This window comes from Lontra canadensis, unplaced genomic scaffold (genome assembly GCF_010015895.1).
Source record: "Lontra canadensis isolate GAN:19392208 unplaced genomic scaffold, GSC_riverotter_1.0 scaffold33, whole genome shotgun sequence".
Lineage (NCBI taxonomy): Eukaryota > Metazoa > Chordata > Mammalia > Carnivora > Mustelidae > Lontra > Lontra canadensis.
Window position 1 is genome coordinate 13,765,000 of NW_022631027.1, and position 20,094 is coordinate 13,785,093.

The 20,094-nt window shown below is 39.2% G+C and overlaps 1 protein-coding gene across 2 annotated transcripts; it reads right to left on the reverse strand.

The window, feature by feature from the left end:
* Nucleotides 1–439: 439 nt before the first annotated feature.
* EXTL2 (exostosin like glycosyltransferase 2) lies at nucleotides 440–20,033 on the reverse strand. 2 transcript variants are annotated; one of them, XM_032867226.1, is made up of 5 exons: nucleotides 19,652–20,033; nucleotides 17,332–17,410; nucleotides 5,559–5,986; nucleotides 4,844–4,914; nucleotides 440–2,492 (listed from the first exon to the last, which is right to left on the reverse strand). In XM_032867226.1, the coding sequence occupies exons 2-5, from the start codon at nucleotides 17,334–17,336 to the stop codon at nucleotides 2,004–2,006; spliced, it is 993 nt and encodes a 330-aa protein (XP_032723117.1). In that variant the 5' UTR covers nucleotides 17,337–17,410; nucleotides 19,652–20,033; the 3' UTR covers nucleotides 440–2,003. The 2 variants fall into 2 exon arrangements, with proteins under 2 accessions (XP_032723117.1, XP_032723118.1); XM_032867227.1 differs by lacking the exon at nucleotides 17,332–17,410.
* Nucleotides 20,034–20,094: the final 61 nt, after the last annotated feature.

Consider the following 20,094-nt stretch of genomic DNA (forward strand, 5'->3'; position numbering starts at 1 on the left):
GGTAAATGTGAGATCTAGGAAGGATTTGAGTCCAGATACTCCCCTGGCACACCTAGCCTCTAAGCTACATTGCTTTCCTCATGCAGTTTCAAACCTGAGCATCATCTCTTCTCCCGATCACTTGGAGCAAGAACAAGAGGCATGCAGAGGAAGAGTTTCAGTAGAATCAAAGCCACAATGCAAAGTTCTCTGTGTCACAGACCGAACTTCACTTTGTGATCATATTTGCTCTATGTCTGAAAATATGATACGATTAACTTATGTGGTGCTTAAGACAAGTTTGAGAACACAAAATAGGAAATAAAATCTGGGAATATTTTCCCACTGGAGAATTTCCCCCTGGGGAATGTAGCCAATGCCTCTGCTTTACCCTGAGCAATAGATTAGAGTATTTAGAAATTTGTAAAAATACGGACAACAAAAATGTGAGTCTGCTTAATTAAGAGAACATCTGCATGGTAGAAGTTTATTTTATTTATCTCCCAGGTGAATTCCAAGAGGCAAAAAATCACTACCAAGGTTGGCCAAAGCAGATAGTGAACATTATAGGTTTTTAGTGAGGTTCTGGGTTCTACTGGCTTTATCTGACTGCATTAAGACACATACACATGCCAACGTAAAGAAACAACATATACTACACTAACTGCACAGAGATCTTGAGACCTCATTGTTGGAACATTAACCATGATTATTACAATATTTTCACAGCTTTGCAAATGTGAGAATACAATGACATTATAGGAGGATGAGAGGGAAAAGGAAGAGGAGAAGGTAGTAGATGGGCTTAATTAAGTATTCCTTGCTACTGGTGTGAACAAGGACAAAACGCAGACACCATGTGGAACACAGATACTAATTCACAGAGTGAGCAAGTTAATTTACCGACGCAGACTCCCTATAAAATTCCTCTGTTATGATTCAGTTATTTTTTTCCTGTATGTAATCAAAATATCATCATGATGAATGCCTTGAGTCTTTTTTTGGGAAAAAAAAAAAGCAGCAGTAGCTCTGAATACGAGAGATTACCTTTGTGTATAATACACATAACTCTTTAGTACCCATGAGGTAACCTATGCCTAACAATAAAGATCTTTTGATACTATGGATTGTAACTCTCGTCAGTTCCTAATCGTTCTTTCGGAAGATTTTAAGTTTCTTAAACAACACACAGTTTATGTGAAATATAAGAATTAATGTACAATCTCATGGTCAGATTCAGGGACAAAATGCACTACCTGAATCTGGTAACACATTTGCTCCTTGCTGCATAGAAGTTGCACATAAGAAACACAGGCTGCACTTTTTTGTGATCCATGCGGTAAATATTCACAAAAATCAAGCAAGCAGCTAGACATCCTTCAGCTACTAAAATGAACTCTCCCAGTCACAATGGACTTATCAACGAAATCAAAGCCCTGATGGTTGCATCAAAACCATGCCGGCAGAGTTAGTGCTGAAAAGGGCTGCTTGCAAAGACCACAATGAAAACACTGAGAGTCATGAGTTTTCCACTTGTTATTATATAGGATTGAGACTATTCTCCCTTCACATGGCTTTTCTCTATGCCGGTGCATTTCAGGCTTCAGATGAAAACAATCATCCTTCAGGGGAAAGTGGAGAAATGCTTTTCTGGAGTTTCTGATCCTGGAGACAACTTGCTATCGGTCCTTAAGGCAAATGCCAGGAGTCAAAGAAATTGGAGAACAGTCTCAGAATGTAAACAATAAAATTGCTGGCCAAGGAGTTCTATCCGGGGATGAAAATTCCTTGCAAAAAGATCTATCTTGAGAGTACCAGCTTCTTGGTTTTTGAAGTTCCTGGGAATTTTATGTCCTAGAAGCACGGTACATTTTTTTCCTTTGCTGAGACTTTCTGTAGTGGATAAAATTTCATGATGTTGCTTAAAACAAAACAAAACAAAACCCCCCCAAACAAAACAAAACACAATCCAGCAGAGAGAAGCTACTCAAATACTAAGCAGTTTGGAGGTTTTTGTTTGAGTTTCATATTTTACTCTTGTGGTTGGCATAGGGAAAACCAAACTGAGAAATCATGATGTTGGAGTATTTTAAGGGCATGCTGTCGTAGATACTAACAAGCTTATTTATACAGTAAGACCTCTGCAGAAAGTGCTCAGCTCGATGCCACATTCCAGGATAGCCACCGTTAGACTCTTTTTCTAAATTGCCCATGTTTACAGGTTTCACAAATACCCCTGAAGTCTTCCCGGTGTTCTTGGCAATGATAAAATTCATGGCAATATCATCACAGTTCTGGATTTCATCTATCAAGGCATGGACAGCAGCCGGTTGCCTCTGAAACAGGTCAAGGTATTTGCTATTGAAGAAGGAGGCTCCAATCAGCACCATAGAGTACTGGTCGCCATTTCCAAACCCTGGTGTTTGCAGTTCAAACCCTCCATAACTGTAGATACCTGATGATGTAGAGACATGCTTTCTAGGAACAAATCCTACAATTTGATCAGGAAATTGCTGAAAAGGTGGAAAAAGAACAATTAAGGGTGGCATTTCTTGAGAGCAGACATGGTGAGAAAGGCAATGATTTATTACAGAGAGAATTAAACTTTATTTTAATATATATAATATATAGATATATACCAACTTTATTTTATTCTTGACTTCTACATCTCAATTTCATATAACTCTGGGGGACTCCATAAACCTATGCCCTGATACATTTGCAGGTCAAAATTCCATCGCAACCCAAATTGCTAACAAAATTTCTAACCTTACAAATGTTCTCTAAATTCAAACGTTCTCTGATATTAATAAAATCTAGTCACCAAAGAGTTTGGTTCTTCTAAATTTGCTTTAAAAGAAGCTGACTGTATGAATGCTATTTAATATGGGAGATAAGAAGATAAATTATTTTGAAAACCTGTTTCAATCTCTTAGGAGCATATAAAATTGTGAATCTACAGGTAGGATTCTACTGTTTTTCCATGTTGATTTCAATATTCCTGAAAGTCACTGTTGATCTTAAACAATGTTATATTTTTCTCCCTTTTCAGCCTGGGTGTTTCCTTTTTAAAGATACCAGTAAAAAAAAAAAAAAAAAATAGAATGAGACGTTGTCAGAATCTTTGAAGAAAGGATAGTAGTAAAACCATAAAATTAAGATGAGAGTAACTAAAACAAAACCCAGTAAACAAGAGAAAACCAGTGAATCACAGAAAAGAAGAATTTATAGAGTTAAAAGGTTTAGTTCAATCTCATAAGTAATTTGTGTTTCACTTATTTACTGAACAGACATTAAACTAGGGACACACACACACACACACACACACACACCAGGCTGGGTTAAATCCCTTTCCAAAAAAGTCATCATCTGGAGAGGATATGATCCAGCTGTGTGGATAAGGAATTCCCATAGTGTGAGATGGTTGTATGCACAGTTGGGTAAGCCTGTTGGAACCACTGAGGACAGGGTGACAGCTGTGTTTCTGGGAGGCAAAGGGAATGGGCAGGGAGTCAAGGATACAGTGTGGGGGGCTTCAGAGAGGAAGTGCCATTGACATCATCTAGGAGGGTGAACCTTGTTGCACAGGTTCACAGGTTCAAAGGAGGAAAAGTCATAGCACGAATTAGTGGTAACCAGTGAGCGCAAAGGCACGCTAGGTGTCCACTCCAGCCTTGCCGGCCTCTATTCCCCGAATCATTCCATATGCCATGTACTGATGGGACTGAACTTTAGGAATCAGGTTACCTTGGGCAATGGATTGAAACTGTTCTTGTTTATTCTTCTATGAATAAAACCCCAAAATCATATTTATCCATATTACTTGGATTTTCTAATTAAACACAGTTATTTTATTCCCCCACCCCGCCCATCCCTGACATTTAAGGTAAATTGATTTTTTTACCTGAAATAGAAATTTCACGGCTGGAATGTTACATTAGAATTTTTTTGCCTAAGAAGCTTTATTTACAGGGCTGGAAAAATTGCTATTGGGGGGAAAAAACTTTTTGATCTTGGCATAAAGTTAGAAACTAAAGTTTTGAGAGTGCTGGTATCTGCTGAGTACTATGACCACCTACCATTAATATCTAATGTTCTTATATCCCATGTAACTAATTAAGGAGGGTTACTGTAGCGCAAATTAGACCATTTATTGGGTAGCACAGTGTTTATTTGACATATCTTCAGAAAACTGTTGTGCAGTCCTGGTTTCTGCAACTTGTAAAAGCCAACTACTATTAATTAACACATACTCAGTAGCAAAGAATTGTGTTCATAGAATAGCGAACAATTTATGCCTGTTTAATCCAGCTAGGATTTAGGGGAAAAAATAATAATAAAAAATAAATAAATAAATAAATAAATAAATAAATAAAACTACCACCACAATGATGCATGTGGAATTATTACTATTACTAATTCCTAAAAAGTTGTCCCAGCATTAGGATTAAATTTTGTGGGTGTAATAAATGCTTTCTTTTAAAGGAAGTTATATACAATATTAATACTTCTGTGTAGAAATATACTTCTTATTTGAGACACACATCTGTGGCCTTAAAGAAAAATATCTCTAGACTCTAGTCTTTGCTATACCAGATCATTTCCTCATTGTCCTCTGGAAGGTAGCTCTAGCTCTTATCCCCCATATCAAATATAAATCGAATATAGATAAAAGATACCATAACTTGCAGGCTGGCTTAAATGAACACGAGACATGTTGATTACCATGCAACAAATGTATCTGTCTCTAAGATAAATCCTGTCTACACTGATTGAGATGACTCCCACAATAAACCACGCTGCCCGACTAAACCCTAGAGAAAACTTTATACTGATGAAGTCATAAAGGACAGAGCAACATTACCTGCCAAACTGAGAAAGCAAAGACAAGGTCTTGGGCGCTAATTAGCGTGTCATCGTCTACCATTAACACCGCTGCAACAAAAGGAAAAAAAATTTATATACAACAGTTTGGAACTGAAAACAAAACTAGTAATGAACAATGGTGCCTAGATAGATCATTCAAATGAATAATTTCCTGAACAAAATTAGTAAACAAGAAATGTATTCCTGGAGAGATTTGTCTAGCAGAAAAAGTGCTTATTTGAATTGTAATTGATATTAGTAATTGCCTGAGGAGAAAACTATCATGCAACTCTCATCCATTACCCTAGAAACAAATGAACCTATAAACAAATAAAACTGAACGTCTTTTAAGCAAATTACCATGCCCCTGAAACTGCTCTGGATGGAAGGAAAAGGGAGGTGGCAAAAAAAATACATTAAGTGTAAGCTGAATGGCATTTTACAACTTTCTGTGAAACAGCAATATGTAATTAGATCTCATTCATGTTAACCTCTTTGTCACCATTGCAAGACGTCTGTGATTTCTTCCCTATGAAACTGCTGCTTGGCCCCTTGAAAACTGTCCCTTAAGTTTTCCAGAGTGCTTTCTTTTGATTCCCTCTCCCTGCTTTCTCCACATGGTCAGGACAAGCAGAAGGCCGGAAAGCCACACACCTGCCCCCCTGCTCTGGGGAGCGCAGCCCAGGCCAGCTAGGACCCCAGTAGCAACTCACCATTGGTTTCCAGTTCAGGAAAGACCTGGAGTCGATTTCTCATCCTGTTTGTTGTCTGCAGTTTGAAGATCACAGGGACAGGGTGAGGCCCTAGAGAGTTCCATAACTCATCTGGTCCCTTCTCCCCAACGTTGTTCCACACCACAATCACTTTATGCAGATACGGCACGGCCTGATAGTGATTTAAGAGTCTCAGCAAAAGATCTGTTCTGTTGTATGTCTGCATTATTAGAGTAAAGGAATCCGGGGCAGACTTGCCCTGGGATTTTATTTCCCTGCGCAACGTGAGCATCTTGTCTTCCTTGATATTTGGAAGTAAGCTGGTCAAAGCCCCGGCTACGAGCAGCAGCACGAGGATGACGACCAAAGAGAAGCGAAGCACGCGAATGCCCATCACTCGCCCGGGAAGTTTGCAGATGTGGCAACACCTGGAATAGAAACGGCAATAAAATGCAGTATCAGCACTCTTCGTAGTTACCACATTTTTGGTTTTGCTTTTTCAAGGAGCACGGAGGTAAATCTTATTTGAGTTGATTTGAATTCAGTTCTCCCTGCCTCTTTGGTAGAGCGACTTGGCCTAAGGGAAAAATGAAAAGTGGCGGTGACTAGACCTGCCCTTCTGGGCCTGCTTGCTTTCGCGGTTGTGGACTGCAGCTCATCTACACACAAGCCAGAAGAATTAGCAGTGTATTTCCAAAATCTGCCCTCATTTTAACATGAAGAATTTGGACCGAGGACAATCTTTTCAAATGGGGTTACCTTTCTCTTAGTACTGCACTAATCCTTTAAACAGCTTTACTATCAGTGACATAAGAATGGTGTCTATTTAAAGTGTACAACCTGATGTTCTGATACACGTATACAGCAGGACTTTGAACAGCACAGGTTTGAACTGCATGGGCCCACTTAATATGTGGATTTTTTTCAGTAAATCAAGCCCAGGACCATCAGTGGATTTTTCTCTTATGATTTTCTTAACATTTCCACTTTTCCGACTCACTTTATTGTAAGAATACAGTATATAATACACATAGAAAATAAGTGTTCATCAACTATGTTATAGGTAAGGGTTCTGGTCAATAGTAGGCTATTAGTTAAGTTTTGGGAGAGTCAAAAGTCATATGTGGATTTTCGACTGTGTGGGGCATTGGCCTCACATTGTTCAAAGGTCAGTTACACTCTAATGTGCAAAATTTAAAAGTACTTTTTGGTAGCAAACTTTTTTCCAAATGAAATCATAGGCAGAAGACTAATAAAAGAAACAGATAATAATGGTAGCAGCAGCAGCAACAAACAATTATAGTAGGTTTACCACTTATCAGGCCGTCTACTATGTGCTTCACATATCATGGTATGTACTTACTCACTCAGTAAAAGAAACAAATAGTTATGAGTGTTTACTGTACCGGGCACTGTTCTAGGATCTGTGAATTGAGCAATGAATAAGATAAAGTCTCTGCTGTTAGATGCAGAGGAAATAGTAGAGAGAGGCAGAAGAATAGTAAGCTCAAAGATAAGTTAGTGTAGTGGTAACAAAGAGAATACATCAGAGTAAGGGCCAGATGACCAGGGATCGTGTCAGCCAAATAAGGAGTATCGATTTTATTCTAATTGAGATGGGAAGCCATTAGAAAGTTTTGATCAGGGCAGGGACAGGATCTAGTTTATCTTTTACTATCGCCTGGATACTTAGGTTAACTATCTCTCTCAAGATTATGAAGCCACTACGAAATGGATCTGGACTCTATACCCAAGAAAATCTGCCGCCAGGGCCAGGCTGTTCCTCATTATGGGCTAAGGAATGTGCTGCCGGATATAAGGTCAGGTTGAATGGAGGGAGGACTCTGGAGCTTCCAAATCACCCTCTCTCACAGTCCAGGAGGCTCAGAAGGTACTGTAAGCAGCTACATACTCTCCTATTCCTCACTATACCTAAAGGATCCGCCTGCAAAGGTCACAGAACAGTCGGTGAACATCTGATGCATGTGGTCTGGACATTCACTGGTCACACGTTCCTGGCTGATCAGACCTCTCAGTCACGTATGTGAGAAAAGACAAAATCGAATAGGCAGTTTTACAGAGACCCAGAAGCTCTGATTTCCTAGCCTCCGACACAGTTCACTATCATCCTTGCTGCCTTCTTCTGAGCACTGTCGACTTTGCATTGTTGCTCGGATTTACTACTATCATTACTATTCTGCTAGTTCTGCTTCTGATTCGACTTTCCTTGCTCCTCCACAGGCCTCCATGAGCCTTCTAGGTGAGTCCTTTTTGTGTATTTTGGCAGCTGAGCCTTCATACACATCTCAGCATATATATCCTAGAGCTATTCAACTGTTCTGTTCAAGTACAAAAGCCAGAAATGAGAAACAAGAATATTCAAAGATATTTACCCATAAAAAGACAGAAAACAAAATTCATTTTAGAAAACACCTTTAAGGGCACCTGGGTGGCTCAGTGAGTTAAACCCTCTGCCTCTTAAAAAAAAAAAAAAAAAAAACCTCTAAGAAAAAAATAAATCTTCGAAGTGGAAAGAATGAGATACTATTCTTGATGACTTTAATGGGTCCATCATCTACCCTCTCTTATTATTTTTTTTAAAGATTTTATTTATTTATTTGACAGAGATCACAAGTAGGCAGAGAGGCAGGCAGAGAGAGAGGAAGGGAAACAGGCTCCCCCGCTGAGCAGAGAACCCAACGCGGGGCTCGATCCCAGCAGCCTGGGATCATGACCTGAGCCAAAGGCAGAGGCTTTAACCCACTGAGCCACCCAGGCGCCCCTCTCTTATTATTTTTAATACAATTTCTCTTCCTAGGGAGGCCTGAGTTAAGCAACTTAAGTCGGTTAAGCAACTGCCTTAGGCTCAGATCAGGATCCCAGGGTCCTGGGATCAAGCCCCCCATTAAGCTCCCTGCTCAGTGGGGTGTCTGCCTCTCCCTCTGCCTCTTCCCCAGCTTGTGCTCTCTCTCAAATAAATAAATTCTAAAAATCTTTAAAAAATTTCTCCTTTTAGATGATACAATGAAAGAATACTCTCATTTATTCCACAATATAGACAAATGTGATAAAGCTGGAGGAAACTACTTACTGCTCCCTCCCAGCAGTGGTATGCCAATGGCACCGAGCCACCCTCTCTGTTCTGTGCACCACTGCCTCTGTACAGTTTAGTTTTGGTTGTTGCCATCTCCTTAGAAAAGTTCATTGTGTGTGGATGCCTATGCTCTTGACTCCACACTCTGTCGTTTAACTGGGCACGTGCAGCCAGACCACCGTACCGCAGCCAATCCTAAAACTGTAACCTAAATCTTCCCATCTCCAGATTAGATTCCCAGTGAAATCTCACTTTAATTTCCGAATGATGTTCAGCCAGCCTTTCGTTTTTCTTGGAGGAGAGTTAGCAGTGGTGGAATTCAAATGACAATCCCACTCCCGTGATCATGTTTCATGTGGTAAGGAGTGTTTTGCAATTGTAGAAATGGTTTCTCCATATACAGTTCAGCAAGGACATAGAGAGACCATATGGACCATGCCTTTAACATCTCCCTTTGAAGTGTATGAGAATGGGGAATGGAGAATTCTGACAGGGCTAGGGGCATCGGCTCCATGCTTGGAGAGTGCATTGAGGCCTGTGCAATGCAAAGAAAAGCTTATGTATAAGATCAAGGGGATGGTCATTGTCATTCAGCAGCTCTCACTTTGCAATAGTCCAGATTTGGAAAGCAATGTTACCTTGTAGTAACCTTTTCAGAGAGTTTTCAAAGAATATTCTCTCCTGGACTTTCTCTGCGGCATGTTCTGTTAAGAAAAGCAATTTTGCGTTTCTCCTTTTATCATGGCCTCACTCAAGATATGAGTAAAATGAATTTTATTTGAAGTAACCTCAGCTTATTATGATTATTTTTCAAGGACAGTAATTTAATGCTGTAGAATACTATATTTTTCATTGCATATACCCTCTTACTAAAACAACACATACTACTAATGTAATCAACCAAGGAAAAACCATTATGAATTAATAATCTTGGTTCAAAGGCCTTAAAAATTCTTCTAATATATTGAATCAAAAGCAGGTCTCATAAAACACATTTTCAGTTCTGCATAAAAATGGCTAGCTATAAACACTCAGAGCAAAGAATACCCAAAAATTGCATTAAAATATACCCTGATTAAGATCTTTGTGTTCATTTTCTATAGCCGAGTAGGAATAGCATATTGCAAAACTTACACAAAGGTGTTTCTAGTTTCTAAAGCAGACATGGGTAACTATCTGGCAACATTAGTGTAGAAAAAGTAATGAAATTAATTACTATAGCCTACTATAAATATAATTACATAATTATATTTATATATAATTACATAATTATATACCCTACTATAGATATTGTCGAAGACACACACGAGTATTTTACTATAACCTATACTTTTAAGTAGGATTTAGCCCGATGACCATCATAGAAATTTCCTCTTTCAGATAACTCCTAATCCCTGTTTTACCTATATCAAAAAATGTGTTGGGAGATATGAGCAACTTATCTTTAGAAACACAGCATAAATATTTCTTATGGTATTTACTAAATAATGCAACCCAATACAATCATGTGCAATTTTTAGTCTGTACAGAAAAGCAAGAGCAAGAACTTCAGAGACCGCAGGGCAAGCAGCAAGTCTATACTTTGAGAACAGGTGAAGTTTGGAACTCCATGGTAGGCCTGCTAGAAACAGTTTCAGATCAGTCTGGAGAATAACGATGACTTCACTGGCTGTCTGGATTTCAGTGTCTAGCTTTCTTCTATTCTTTCTCCAGAGAAAGAACTTACCACCAAATCCACAGCTTTGAGCTTTGAACAGGAGATATGAGGAAGAACACATCTAGGATATTCTACATCTTACATGGAAAGAACCAAGAAGTAAATGGAGGCTCCTCCCAGTTCTTTTGCCCTCAACTCCTACACCCTTTTCTTAGACTTTTTTTTTTTTTTTTTTAGATTTTATTTATTTATTCATGAGAGACAGAGAGAGAGGGAGAAGCAGGCTCTCCACTGAGCAGAGCCCGATGTGGGACTCAATCCAGGACCCTGGGATCATGACCTGAGCAGAAGGCAGACGCTTAACCATCTGAGCCGCCCAGGCATCCTTCTTGGTTTTTTGGTTTTTTTTTTTTTAATGTCTGTATATATTTACTGACACCCTGTCTCATTCTAAAAAGGATCTGACAGCTTAACTAATCCTTCTCTGCCTTTCTCCAATCCATGACTACCATAGATTAAATGTGACTTTAATAAACACAGTAAATGGCAGCAAAACAAAACAAAAGGTCTTCCTTCCTCTTCTCCTGATCATCTGAAAAATCAAAGACCTCCCCAAATGATATTTTTCGCATATACATTAACTTACTAGTTCTTCATAGGTAGAGAGCATATCCTTTTAGTTATTTTCATATTGTTATTCTAGCATCTTCTACACCAGGAGTTTTCAATGGGGGGATGACTCTATCCTCTGGGTGACACGTAGCAAAGACTGGAGCCAATTTCGATTGTCAGGACTGAGGTAGAGATGCTACTGAGTGGGCAGACGTCAGAGTTGCTGCTAAAATCCTGCAATGGACAGGACACCCCTCCAAAGGGAAGAATTATCCAGCTTCACATGCTAATAATGTTGAGGTTGAAAACCCTGCTCTACATCTACTTTACGTAACACGATGTACTTGAACATGATCAGGGAAGGACTGCTAGCCAGGTGGCCTCTGAACACCTTACCACCCTGGTTCTACTCGAACAGTAAGGGGTAAAGCCACGGGTCCAAAACTGCCCCAGTATTTATACGCTTTACTGTACAAACACATAAGCCAAAAGACAGCTCAGAGCTCTAAGTCACTTCCATACTTCAGAAAGAACTCAAGGTCCAGGCGTGAGGAACTAGCCTTGGCTCACGCACCCAGCACACCAGTGGCAGACCCAGCACAAGAATCCAGATCTCCTGATGGCATCGTCCAGAACTCTTCCTCCTGTGTTATGGTAAATTCTGCAAGGGTGTAGCAAAGTATCACCACACAAGACTGTCACTATCTGTACAATAATATAAATATTTATGCTTGGTATGCTGGGGTGTTTTTTACAACTCTGTTAAGATTTATTTAATATACCCTAAATTTCACCCACTTAAAGTACAGTTGACTCCTGAATAACACAGGTATTAGGGACACCAACTACTCCACTCTGCACAATCAAACCCCACGTATAACTTTTAACTCCCCCAAGACTTAACTACTAGTAGCCTACTGTTGACCAGAAGCCTTAGTGTAACACGAAAATTGGATTAACAGTTTGTATGTTATATGTATTATAGACTTCATTCTTACAATAAAGTAAGCGAGAGAAAAGGCAATGTTATTAAGGAAATCATAAGGAAAAGAAAATCCATTGATAGCACTGTACTGTATTAATTAAAAAATACCTGCACGTAAGGGACATGCACAGTTCAAACCCATGTTGTTTGAGGGTCAACTAAACACTTCGGTGGTTTTCATTGTATTCATGGGATTGTGCAACCGGCATCACACTCTAATTTTAACACATTTTCTACATCCCCAAAAGAAGCCCCAGACCCATTCATTAGCAGTCATTCCCCTCCCCCACCCTGTTCTCATCTTCCCCAACCTTGCCCTCCCCCCCCAACCAGGCAATCGCTAGTCTACTTCCTGTCTCCATAGATTTGCCTATTGTGAACATTGCATATAAATGGAATCAGATGTGTGGTTGTTGTGACCAGCTTTCTTTCCTTAGCAGATTGTCTTCAAGGTTCATCCATGTCCTCATATATATATGTCAGTATCTCGCTCATGTTTTTTTTATTGCCACATAGCATTCCATTCCCACATAGATAAAACACATTTTGTTTATCTATCAGTTGCTGGACATTTGGGTTGTTTCCCCACTTTGCTATTATGAGTAATCCTCTTATGACTATTCATGGACAAGTTTTTTATGTGACCATATGTTTTCATTTCTCTTAGGTATATACTTAGGAGTAGAACTGTGGGGTCACTATGTCAGAAATTTTTTAACATCTGAGAGTTGAATAGCTTTTGGAAGAGCATTATTTGAGATGCTAAAAAAATTTCTTAAATGTGGGTATAAAAGTAAAGTAAATAATGCATAGTCTATAAAGTGACAGTTGTAAATTCTCTAATGGGTGTCTCTAAATGGACCATCTGAATTTTCAAAGACCCACTAGTCACTTACTTATTTACATCATCTATCCAAACTCCCTAGAAGGAAAGCTGTTGAATGAATAATCCTTTCCTCGGGGCTAGTACCTTCGGACTGAAAAAGCAATAATTATCCAGACTGAAACTGAAAACAAATATGCCAGAGCATAGTATGAACAAAGATTAGTTATGTCCTCTGACTCATAAAGTAGAAAAGCAGCGAGCAGTCTGACGTTGTACATTGAGAAGCTGTCATTTTCATTTTGATGCCACAGATGGCAGAGGAACGATAACTATTCTGCCATTTCACTACTAGATTTGTCTCATGTCGTACAGATTGTTTTCTCCTCTGGTTCCTCCTGCAAAATATGTACTTGTCGAAAAACTGATGATTATAGAATAGAGACGTTCAGAAAAGGGCCTTCAGCTGCCAAAACGTAAAATCATCTCCGCTGTGGAATGCAGAAGCCAATTCAGAACCTGGGCTTTCTTTCTGTGAACGTGCACGAGTTGTAAGAGACAAGCTATGCAACGGATGAGCAGTTTCTGCCCAGGTTTATGGCACGCAGATGACACACACCGCTCAATCCACAGCAAAGGGACACATGGTGCCAAATTCCAAGACTTGGCTCTTAACAATACCAACAGCCAGTATGCCGGCCTAGGACTCCCATGTGCTGGTACATGTTATTTTCCTCACCTACAAAGCCCTTTCCTGGCCCCACCTGACGAACTCACACTCCTGGGTCCCTCCCAAGTCTCTTTCAAACATCCTCTCCCCTGCAAACACTGCTCATGCTCGCCATCCTCAGTGCTCCTGGGAACTCAGAACATGGTGCCACTAGGCTTTGTTCCCAGGTATCACAACCATTGACTATGCTCCTTTTTGAATCTGACTGTATCTGGAAGGCAGTTTCCATTAGTCTTTGTCATCCAGGACAGGGCTGGGCCCATCTTTTGAGTGAGTGCTGTCAACTCTTTGTGGTTAAATGGGGTGAGGGACTCTGTTTAAACCGTCTCCAACTCCACAATGGATAAGAAATGCTTGAAACTAACAGAACAGACTTAAATTAAATGTGAATGAAGGCCCAGTTAAGACTGGGTAGTAACCAAGAAACCAACCCCTATGTAAAAGACCTGAGTTATCCCCCATTTGGTGACTAGAACAGCCCGTCAGAAATGTGGTCTCAAGCACGAGCCATGTTTCTACTTTTAGTTTTGTGGCCAAGCTACTTGATAAATAAAAACATCCCAGAACTCTCATTTTTTTCTTAATCTTTTCAAAGATATTCTGCATTAAAATACCTTTGCACATCCTTGTTTTTATGGAAGCTCTTGGGAGAATGAGCTGATTTGCCTTGGGGGAAAATCATCACTTCCTAGATAATATTGTCCTTGTGAATTTCCCCAAACTTCAAGGAGCTAACAAAAATTAGAAGCTAGATGACTTAATCTGGCAGGCAGCATACAGGATTTAAACCAACAGAAAATAAAATATAACCTAGTTGAGAAATGAAATTTTAGATTGGGTCCAGACACTGACCAAAAAAACTCCTTAGACTTCAAGACAATTGGCAGAAAAAGAAAACCGAGAACACTGTTGCCAGATGTCACTCACCATGGCCCATCGTAAGCCTCTTCCGCGAAAATTTCAAGCTGCACACACTTCCCAGAAAAACACAGAATGCCAGAAATAGCACACGAAAGGTCACTTTTCTTTACAAGTCTTTTCCAGGTGCTATCCAGCACTCTGAGAAGAGTTTTGCCTTTAGTATTTTCTACATATTCAAGAAATTCATTCTTTTCACTGTTATTTTAGAAGTGCCATGCCACTTTTCTCATCCTTTACCAACTGCTATCTTCTGCTTCCTAAATGATTTTCCCTCACTATTCCTCCTGGGGAACCCATCTGTTCTTACAAGGCTCTTCCTAACTGCCATCACTTTCTTCACAGGTCTAAACACATCAAAATAAGTTAACTGATTTTGTGTTACCAATAAATATTCTTTATTATTTGTATTTAGGAATAGGAAATTATTTAGGAATAGGAAAACCAAGAGTAGGGATAGACTTAGAGTAATAATAAATAAGAAAAGTGTCCATAATGTGGGATTCATCTTGTGATCCCGCTGTACTTAGGATCGATTATACAGTGTTCAGAATGGATCATTTAGGTGACCACAATCTGGACCAAATGAGTCATGGACTGGCTGTTCGGATAAATACAATTTGTCTTTTCTGGTCACAGTAAAACTGGCTACATATATAAGATCACTGACAGCCAGTTAAAAGCCTGTCCTTTAGAAGGCTTAGTTCTGGCCCTCATTGCATTTTGAAATTGTAGTTCTGCAACAGTATTGCTAAAGCAGATGGATAAATAGCTACATTTACTGCAATATCGCATTTGACTAGATAGATGCTGTGACAGGTCATTTCTCACTTCAGGCTGTAAGGAAAGAATTTCTGTACTGGGCACATGAAAGATCACGCTCTCCTCATGGCAGCCAGGCAGAGTGAGCCATTCATTTATAGGTAAATCAGGTCTGAATGAACAACAAGGGTAGCATTTAAAGCAGGGATAGCGGACAGTAAGTACCTGTGTTTCCACTTCTCTCCCCATTCCCACCCTTTATTCATAGCAAAAGCTGCCCAACAGTCCTGGCTTTTTTTTTTTTTTTTTTTAAGCTCCTAAGCCTGTAAAAAGCATCAGATTCCTTTTCTATACTTCCTCAGATAGCTACTATCAATTAATTGGATTTGCTTCATTATCACTGATTTAAGAGGAAATAACACATAAGTATTATATGGAACTTTTTTTTAAAAGTACCTCCTCCTTTAATCCAGCCATTTGTTACTGAGAGAGACAGCGAGGTCCTCTCTACCCTCAAAGCGCCCAGCTTATGTTACATAAAACTATGCAAGATGAAAGTTCACTTTAGCCTTGGATCTTTCTCCTGGAATTGCCAATTAATTGCAGCTATGATGAAGATAATGATGATGATGATGTTTGGAGAGGACCAATTCCAGGGACATGTATTAGGGCAGGAGTAGGAATGGCCTTATTTCTAAGAGGAACATCCACGACTTGTAAGGATCCAAGGAGTCAATGCATCCTTAGAAGAAAGCCTAGAAATAGAAAAGCATTTTTAGCTCAGTACAGTGCCATGCAAAATTAGTTCCAGAAATGGGTCAAAAGAAACCAAGTACATCTGCAAATATATTACTTTTACCATTCTAGCATAATAGAGCTTTTCATTTGAACTTCTGTTTCAGTCACAGGAAAACGGAGAGAAGGCAAGATTGTTAGGCAACGGATCTCTGGAATATTCTATGGAAACTTCTCTTTTAGAAAACAGTGGTGTTCAGCAATAAACTCACATTCCAAAATCGCTAAGAGAAACAGATTTCATACATATGAGTTATAATTTATAAATAGTTTCAGATATCAAACCTACATCAAAGCAATCCTGGCTCATACAAGCTTTCTAACTTTATTAGAGGAAGGTCCGAATCCCCCTGGCAAATATCCACCAGTCAACAAACACTTAGAGGTACTTACCCCGTGCCCAGCACTGTCAGGCACTAGGGATGGTAACGCAAAGAGAACCCAGTTCCTGCCCTCACAGAGCTTAGCAATAGTAATGAAAACTGTCAGACTTCTGCCACCTGTGTGTTATATAGTATCTCAAATCAGTAAGGTTTCAAATCTCAAGAGACAAGGAAATTAAAATATATCCACCCCCATTTTAGAGATGGGATGGCGGAGATCGAGACTATGAAGTGATTCTCCCTGAGCCACAGAAAGAGTGGTTGGTCACACCAAACTCCACACTTTTGCCACTTTGTCTTTTCAGTGTCTTGTGTAGTCTCTTATCTTCACCTCTGTTCTAGTCTACAAGAATATTTCAACTTTATGGGTATTGGCTTTATTCCATACGCTGAACTATTTCTATGGGTAAGACTAAAGGAGGCCTTAAAGAATTTTCTAACAGACCCTGGCTCAAGTTTTCCAAGGAAACAAGAGTATCTCTAGAGGAAATAATTTTTCTTAGAGAAAAATATTGGTAGTACACTCATGTGCACAGCAGCATTGCTCACAAGAGCCAAAACATGGAAGCAATCCAATATCCATTAACAGAAGAATGGCTAAGCAAAATGTGGTATATACGTACAATGAAATAGTCTTTAGCCTTTAAAAGGAAGAAAATTCTACCACATGCTATACCATGGATGAACCTTGAGGCTATTATGCTAAGTGAAATAAACCAGTCACAAAAAGACAAACCGATATGAGGCATCTAGAGATTCACAGAGACAAAAAGTAGAATGGTGGTTGCCAGAGGCTGGGGGAAGGGGGATATGGCAAGTTGGTTGATGAGTGTAGCATTTCGGTTCTGCCAAATGAAAAAGTTCTGGAGAATGGTTGCTCAGCAATGTAAATATTCTGAATACTATGAAACTACACACTTAAAAATGGTTAAGATAGCAAATACTATGTTATGTGTATTTTACCCCAATTTTTAAAAAACAAACAAACAAACAAAATCCCATACTGGTACTTACCTCATTATGATAAAGTTTTAACTTTTTAAAAAATTTTCTTAATGGCTTCTGTAATTGATAGGAACAGGATCTCTTGGTGCTATTAGGGGAAATCAAAGATTGTTCTGTGATGTTTTTGTCAACCATCAGGAAATTTTTAAAAATGCTTTCAATGCCATGGCCTATAGGCTTCAGATTATTTTTAGAAATTAAAATGAGTAACTCTGTGTTCTAAAAATTACAGTTAGGCAGTGAGATAGATAAAGTCTTCCTGTGAGCCTGTAGCTAACCTTGCTATGTTTTGTGTTCACCTTTGGGAAGTATGCAGAAGCAGAATAAACTCATATCATCCTGGCTGTCTGATGTGTTTTTACATTTGAAAACTATATGCCATATATATGTACCATGGAGCAAAACCTTGGAATGCATTAGCAATTTACCCTGACATTCGATTTCTAGATTTTTAAGAATCTGTAGTTTTATCCACCATCACAGCTTCTTTATTCAGTCAAGGTTCACAGGACATTCAATTTGAAGCATCCAAAAAAGCATGGGGTCTAAAATAAGGCTGCAGTTAAATGCCAGGGTTGATTACTAAGGAATGACAGATGGCATCCTTCCTATTCCTTACTGACGACTGCGTGAAAAGAGCTGGAACCCTGACTGGAGATAAGCGTCTGCCCCTTCATCCGCTCTGCATTCATTTCTCACAGTCCTCAATCACATGTTTTAGAAGCTGGGTTTTTTTCCATCGTATAGTCTGCCTAGTTAATGTAATGCAGTTAACTAGTAGAAAATGATCTAAACAAATATTTCAAAGTTCAGGGTAGAAATCCATTTATTAATTTTAAAATGTTTATTACAATATCTATTTTTATGACCTAAGAAACCCCTTTTACTCTTTTAAGACAAGAAAGAATTAAGAATTATGATTGGAATCTTTCAAAATCTGCATCTGTAATCACCACCTGAATTGAACTTAAGAATCATTTTCGATTTTCCAAAATAATGTTCTTTCATGAAACAAGTTATCTGAAGGGGCAACAGGATGGCTGGGACAAAAGGCTTGGTATATTATCAAAAGACTCACTGAGTGACAGTTGTCTCCCTTTGATACACCAAGGGCTTACCTAGTGCACATCTGAAACATCACACAATTCTAAAATCCCAGACTGATTTGCCTGTCACCCCTTCTCCTCACATCAGCTGCTTCTTCCCATAAAATTCTTCCAGGGAAAGAATTTGGACTTAACTGACTTTATAATTATTTTCCTCCTCCCACCCTGTACCCAGCACAGAGCCTAGCAGATAGTAGAAACTCATTAAATGACTCCTGATGAAACAAACTAACTTTAACTTTGATATGACAATATATATTGGTCAACATATGTGGACAAAATATTTCAGAATGAAAAAAGAAGTGAAATGCAAACATTTCCCACTTGTAGAACTTTCCCTCATTAACTAGTGTTCAATTTCTATTTCCAATAAAATGCCTTTAGTATCAAAGTTACTAATTATGTCATCTAAGACTGAAAGATGTGAAGTGCCATTGTCTCTTTTTGAAAGGAGAAGGCCCTCATGGGAATATCTACATCTTTGAGGGAGGGGAGTGGGGCAATTTGGGAGTCCCAGGAAACCAATATAACTGAAATTAAACTTCAATTTCTCCAACTTATTTCAAAAGTATTTGAAAGGAGTAATGGGGTAATGCAGATTTCTCCATAAACCAGCCGAGCAATTTCTCATTCATAGCAATATGGGATAAAATGCAGAATTCATTTTCAGAGGTGGAATGCAAAAATACAGGCTCAAACTGCAGCTGACCTTGATGAATTAAGAAAATACGGAAAATCAGTTACTGAAATTTGGCTATTTCTATAGATCTCCCACCCCTCCCCAGTTACATCATATTGAAATAAAGCCGTTTTGGAGAAAAACCCAATTACCGTGGAAATATTTATCTTTAACCTAGTTTGCACCCACTTAATATTTCCCCAGCAGTGCAGGAGAGTAAAATTCAAAGTCTATGGCTCATATAAAAGCCTCCTAAAAAAAATAAGTAAATTCTACTAATTGAAAATACTTCTATGTTTAAAATAATGAAACCTAGGCCAAGAAAGGCAAAAATACTCTTCACAGAACTTAATTTCTGGAATCTAGCTGTTTTACACAGCAGTTTTCATTAACATGAACACTGAAAAAAATTACATTTTCCCAAAAATAAAGACAACGAATCACTACCCCACTCACGCACAAAGTTCCAAAAACGAGAGCAAAACATGTATATATCCTCACTGCAAAACATTTTTTAACACAAGAGCATTTGCTATTTCCTTACCTCGAGTGCAGAAGATTGCAGCGGGGCCAGCCGATTTATTTGCTTGCAGCCTGGTTCTCATAGAACGGAAGGGGCGTCTCGCTTGCTCATTTTCTGTTTGTTTGTTTTTGTTGTTGTTTGTTTGTTTGTTTGTTTTCTAAACCCAGCAGCGTGCATCCAACCTGTCTCATACGCTGAGCGATTAACCTGAAAAACACACCGCCCGCAAAGTGAGCGCCTGAAGCAGGGGACAGTCCCCGGGTGGCCGCCCCTCCCTCCCGGTGACGCTCCACTTCCTGTTAGACTAAAAGGCAGTTCCCAAGAAGCTCGGTTTTGTAGTTTCCAGCCCACTTCCAAAAAAGCCCGTCCTCCTTTTCCCCCATTTCTTCCCCAAGGTAACAACTTTTAATCATTCACGTGATGGGCCACCTGACCTAATCCCAACAGTTTTCCGGAAAGGCGCC